At 32.8% G+C, this 6,398-nt stretch overlaps 1 protein-coding gene and 1 long non-coding RNA gene across 9 annotated transcripts in view; one reads left to right on the top strand and one right to left on the bottom strand.

The window, feature by feature from the left end:
- Window positions 1–360: 360 nt before the first annotated feature.
- LOC117165531 (uncharacterized) lies at window positions 361–6,392 on the bottom strand. Its single transcript, XR_013060538.1, has 3 exons — window positions 6,090–6,392; window positions 3,954–4,033; window positions 361–734 (listed from the first exon to the last, which is right to left on the bottom strand). It is a non-coding gene; the product is annotated as an uncharacterized LOC117165531 (long non-coding RNA).
- Window positions 2,293–6,398, top strand: part of LOC117165687 (SET domain-containing protein SmydA-8) — a 43,155-nt gene continuing 39,049 nt past the window's right edge. For 3 of the 8 annotated variants that reach the window (XM_076625957.1, XM_076625960.1, XM_076625958.1), the window contains exons 1-2: window positions 2,297–2,800; window positions 3,375–3,523. In XM_076625957.1, coding sequence (XP_076482072.1) covers window positions 3,383–3,523 — 141 coding nt within the window. In that variant the 5' untranslated portion in view covers window positions 2,297–2,800; window positions 3,375–3,382. Of the gene's footprint in view, window positions 2,801–3,374; window positions 3,524–6,398 lie in introns of all 8 variants that reach the window. The other 5 variants (XM_076625955.1, XM_076625956.1, XM_076625964.1 and 2 more) reach the window with 5 other exon arrangements.

Here is a 6,398-nt window from a genome sequence, read left to right as displayed (position 1 = left end):
CAACCCCAAACCTACATCAATTAACAGGTATGTCACCAACGAACTAATACATGACGATCTCAAGATACCAACAGTCAAAGAGGAAATAGAAAAATATAGCGACAGATATAGCAAGAGTCAACAAACACCAAAACCCCCTAATCACTGGACTACTTGATACGTCGGATCAGATCCGCGGGCTGAAGAGACACTATCCGCTAGACCTAAACGCTAGATTCAATTGGTTATCTAAATTAAGTAATATTTACTTATTTATAATACTTACTTATAAATTATACTTATCTATAATAAGTATTAACTTATTATAAATTATTACTGTAGTAACTGATGGATTCTTAGAGTAAGGACAAGTGATGATGGTAGAGTTTAAAGTTTAATGTATTTTAATAAGTGATATTCAAATACAAGAGGACCGACTACAATATCGCGCACGTCGATGCACACTCCGTGTCCGCTCAACTCGCACTCCGCTCCTCAACTGCCTCTCTGGCCGTTGCAGCATTCTTGTGTCTTTTGCTAGGCCCACCGCACACGTGTTCCGCAGACGCTCGTAGCCAGGGTCACGTAGGTCTTTTCGGCGAAGCTATTTATTTGAAGGACCCGATAACGCATTGATGGAGCCGACAGCGCCTCGGCTCTCGCGACATTGTCTATACTTGGCTCGACGTTTCTTCTTAGGCCCTTCTCCCCGATACTACATTACTACATTAGGGTTGATGAACTCGCCACCTGTTCTGTACATACATACGAAAACAGTTAATATATATATTTTTATAATATTAGAAGTTTCGTTCGGACCTGTCCCTTTGTACAAATACTGTATCCCTGTATGTAGTATAATATATATGTCGGAGATGAAAGAACACCGGAGTCTGTAATTGAACAATTGTAGTTATTCAATCCGATTGTAATTGTTCGAGAGTTGTGATAATGAGCTTGGGCTCGAGGCGACAGTCAGTCGCCGAACGTAGCCGCGGTTACGGGATGAACGCTTTGTCTAACAAAGGTATGGAGTAATTTTATAGCTCTCCTTAAAAGAAATATTCGTGGCGACACGCGACAGTAAACATTCCAACGGTTTCTGTCCCGTGGCTCGCCACACGCAGACTCTATTCTTCGAGTAAGATGATTGCCAGATGTCGATGCGTCTCCGCAGTACATGTTCGGCTAGCTCGAGGGCCCGTTATAAATCTTAAGATTTAGTCAACTAAAGTCCTTCAAACAGACAAACAGTCTTTGTTCCAACTACGGGAAAATAGGGGAGACCTATTTTTCAACGAGCGGCGTCTCCCACTAGCAACTTTCCCTCGAGGGCGGGTAGCATCTTTTTCTAACCACCGATATTGAGATTGACCAATTAGCAGCAACGCCAATTTCCCTTACTTTCTGAACGAAGGCTTTTCTCGACGAATCCGATGATCTCGTGTCCTTAGACACACCCCATTATAGTTTTCCTCTGTGGCATCATCGGGACGGGAAAGACATTCTCGCTCGCGATCTCATTGATGAAAGGAGTAGCTCTTTGCGACCAGTGAGTATTACGCGTCCGACTTAGATTTTGTGAGTACGTTCATCTATCATCCCGTCGACCGCGGATTCGTTATTGAGCCTAGGATCATTGTCATTAGTTTCTCGAGTACCTAACTACCACGGTTACTTGTCCGGTTCTATAATAATCGTATTTGCACTAGTCAATGTCTTCTCTATTGCATAACGACAACGTGTAACCCAAACGAAGATTCGTTTCACGCCCCTAACCCTAATCCTAATGTAAACCCGACATATAAAATTTATGTGTAACAGAATAATAAAGTATTAACGTACACCGCTCTATTCTCTTATACATTTCAAACTGGAATGAATTCGTTTTATTGCATATTCATTCATTCAACACATACGCAATACGTTCGTCTCATGGCGTTTTCCTTTTGTCTTTCTCTCTTTCATTTTTCGCTCGTACAATACAGATGTACATACATCTATTCTTTAACAATAAATAATACGCTACGTGTTGAAGAAGAAAAAAAGAGAAATAAGAAACGCGCGATTTTATATATTTTTTGGATACATAGATTCCATTATAAAATTAATAATTATCTTTGCACGTGTAAATCATTCAATGTTCTCCGTTTTGAAAATGTGTTAGAAATATGGATTGATGTTAAGATGTGTAGATGTACTATGCTACACGCATTATACCTAGCCATATAATTACTAGCGTACATGTCTAGGCACAAGTACTGTTGCTCTTCTCTAAATAGATTCTATTCTGGACATCAACTTCCTCTCAAGCAATACGCTTAGTTAGTCTATATCACCGTGCAAAAGCGGACGCTCCTTGTTTTAAATAACAAAGTAGTTTATCGCGTCGTGTGTTGTATAATTTTTAAGTTACTTTTTCGACTAAATGTATATTTGTTTCAATTATTTTTGAATAGCTACATTTGTAATACTAATACTTTTTAAGCCCCACATAATTTAATATTAGCTTTTTTTTCAGAATTTAATGAATCACTTCGTATATTTGTTTCAATTATTTTTAAATAGCTACATTTGTAATACTAATACTTTTTAAGCCCCACATAATTTAATATTAGCTCTTTTTTCAGAATTTAATGAATCACTTCGTACTTTTAATTTATAACAGAATATATGTGAACTAAACTTCTATTTAAATTTTATATTATATAAAACTTATTATAAAAGTACATAACAGTTATAAGTGAATGAAATTCATTAAATGAAAGAAGATATTTAAAAATTTTTTGTTCGAATTCTTACGATTAAAAAGTTATTTGAGGTAAGTTTTGAAATCGCAAACTTTTTTCCTCCTTCATTTCTTTTTTTCAATAGGATGATGCATTTAATTGCACGGCTAATCACAATACCGTGTGTTTCATTAAATTTTGTGCATTTTTATATTCTAAATACATTTTTTTTATATTCATATCCCATTTCTAACGACTTCAAATTAATAAATTTTTGTATAATTAAATTATATTTTTCGCTTATCTATTTTTTAGACTATATATTTTAATCGCTCAATTAACAATATTATACGTGAATATGTAACTCAATCAAACTGTGATGAAAAAGGAAAAATATCTATTATTTTTATGGAAAATTTGTTGTACTTTCAATATTAAAGTTTTTTTCTTTGGTCATAGTATGTATTAAATATATCATACTAATTCGAAATATTATTGGAATTTCTATATTTTCAAATTATTATTTAATAACGAGAGATTATAATTTAATGATTTAAATCTCTGTTACTATAAATAAAAAATGTTAGCACATAAAATAATATTAAAATAATTAAGAACATATGTAATATGTAATATATGCATTTTTGTAAACGAAATTGTTACAAGTTTTAACAATGGAATCTCAGACTACTTGTGCGATTTGCGGGAAAAATGCAATTCATAAATGTAGTGCCTGTGGAAATGTTTATTACTGCAGTAAGCAACATCAGAAAGAGGATTGGAGGAATCACGCAAAAGCTTGCAAAAGTTTTAAGGTTAGTAGTTTTCGTACTAATCTAATATTTTCTAGCCTATGAATTCAATTATATAATTATATTATATTAAGTTTAGTCTTAGTTCTTAGGAGAAAAAGCAAGATTACTTTAATGTAATCAAATTTATTATACCTTGTAAAATTGTTTCTTATGCGTTATAAAGTTTGTACACGATGTTTGAAAATGATTTGTCACAATATCCATCGAACAATTAGAACACAGTTTTTGATTTAAGTATGGTTTTCATCGTCTAAAGTCAATGCGTTATTTTGGTTAAGATTATCTTATTTATAAGGTTAGAACCTTAACCGAAATTTGAAAGAAATTCGAGTTCCAGTGCTGCCTGAAGTAGTTGTTAGGTAAAGCTCAAAATTCAAGACTACTCTCAATTTTGAAACGAAACTATCGAGACTTGACTTGAGACACGAACCTTGCGAGAAATCTGATGTATTTTAACACAGTAACACGTGGCGGAATTAAGAAAAGAGGCTCTTCGTTCTTCTTTTTCTTCTGAAACAGGAAAACTATATTCAAGAACCATACCAAAATTGGCACCAAATTATATCGAAATATGATGGTGTATTTATTAATTTCTGTAAAACTGTCCTGTGAATGTAATAACCATTTCTTATATGCTAATGAAAAGATAGGTTTACGTGCAAATTTTTTAGAAGCTACGCAGTGCAGCTGATGTGGCAACATCGCACGATATGTTTAGACGTTTGAATAGCGTGCGACGATTCATTGAAATGTACCATTTCCTTATTGAAGCTAATTATGTACGAAGGATAGTTTGGTATAAATATAATGTACAATTGTTTCAAATTTATATTAAGTCTGAGTCGTATTAATTATTCGAAATTTGAAGATAAAACATTAAATAATTAAATATTTCCGATTTTAATTTATTTATTACTCTTGTACGATTTTCTCAAGTTAACTAATTTTCTTTTCTAATTATAAATTCTGGAACTGTAATGTCAGAGTTTTACTAAATTTTTAACGACATTACATATTTTAAACAAATTTTTATTATCATATTTTTAACAATGATACTGTTATAAGATTTACAAAGTATATATACGAGTATATAGCATTCAAAGGATCCACGGAAAGAGGCGAATGTTAAACGTAACGAATTTTGAGTTTAACATTTTTACATATGCTGAATTAAAATTTTCTGTGTTTTATAGTACCTAGTTATAAGAAATTCAAGTATACATCGTACTTTCTACTTTTTCATAGTTTGATACGTTATAAATTACTTAAAATTACAAGTGAAAGTTGAAAATGATGCAGGCGAAAATGAAAAATATTTTTTATCCTAATATAATATCTATGAGGAAATATGTAGTTGTAACATGGTACAGTGCCGAATGGAAGTATTGGCACAATCTGTATCTTTGATAAAATTTTTTGTAAATCTGTAAAGAATGTGCTTCTTTATTTAATTTTTTTGTAAAATATAATTTTCGACTCTAAAGCTTAATATGCTAGTATACCTTGTATTCTTGCACACTTTAGCATACCATGAATCATAAATTTTAGAAATACTTATAATAAAGAAAAGTCATATAATAAACATAAGGGTCAGTCTTGATACTGACTTTGGGAAAGAAAAAAAATATCTCAATTCAATGGGTATATTTTTTTTTCTTTTTGTATGTTAACCGATTTCTCTGAAACGGCATGACCAATCGAGATGAGTTTTTTGCATATTATAGGACATGTCCTCCCGCTGATCCAGTTACAAACATTTAACACTTTCTTACACTTACTTATCTTTTCGTGTAGAATCAATCCTTGTCCCGTCGTACTGCGATTTCCGACCCACCCTGTAAACGACCGGCAACTAATAGTGTCATGCGCGCTGTTACGGCCGCACAATTGTAGGCAAAATTCACTGATAGTTTTTTGCGAATATCTCGGAAGTGATTGGCCGATATTTACATATACAGGAAAAAGTTATGCAAAATGTGGATCTTTATAATAGATTCAAAAATCATCAAAATTTATCTTTTCTTTCATACCTCGGAATCCAAAGCCGCGATGCGGTAAAAATAAAAAGGAGTGCAAAATATTACATAATTATTATGTTATATTATGACTCAAATATTCAATCAATTATTTGTATATAATTTGTTGTTTATAAAGATATTTAGTAAAAAATGTTCTGTCTCGAATCAAATTCAAATAATCTATCGTCCGGCTTAGATAATTTTATCTAACTTTGCGAGACTTGTAATTCGCCATTCACTAATATGCCACTAGAGACAAAGGTACTATATTGGGGTGAAGATATTCGTCGGATGACGCCTGATAATTACTAGATGAGTTTTATAAATGAATGTTTTAAAAATAAATGTTATAGGGGAACTGACACGGAATTGGCACAAGAGTGCTTAAAAGCTTATGAAAAACCTTGTGTAAAAAACCTCTAAATCTCTATTTGAAAAATCTCCTTAGTGTAATTAAAAAGACCTGAATTATTAGACGTGTTCGTCTCTTTATATCAGATAACCAGTGTGGACGTTTACTTAATTAACAAATCAATTAGCGATCTTACCTTTCTGGATGGTTCGTGTGACTCACGAATAACTGCCCACAAAGGAGAGTGAATTAGGTTCAAGGAGGAATTCCGTTTTTTAATTGCCGATATATGCGTGTACTAGGCATGAACATAACACCTCAGAACGAAGCAGACGAATAACAGTCCGTAATAATACTAATTCAAGTAAGGGAATAAATAACCCCAACCTAACCCCAATCATTCAATAAATGTACGAAATACCCAATAAAACGAATCGCGCACTAAAGAATAAGTAATGCTGGTCAGCACTTCTAAAGTCTTCGATAGTATATGGTATGTAAGATT

This window comes from Bombus vancouverensis, chromosome 17 (assembly GCF_051014615.1).
Source record: "Bombus vancouverensis nearcticus chromosome 17, iyBomVanc1_principal, whole genome shotgun sequence".
Taxonomy (NCBI): domain Eukaryota; kingdom Metazoa; phylum Arthropoda; class Insecta; order Hymenoptera; family Apidae; genus Bombus; species Bombus vancouverensis.
The sequence above is the reverse complement of the archived record's forward strand: the minus strand, read 5'-3'. Positions and strand labels throughout refer to the sequence as shown.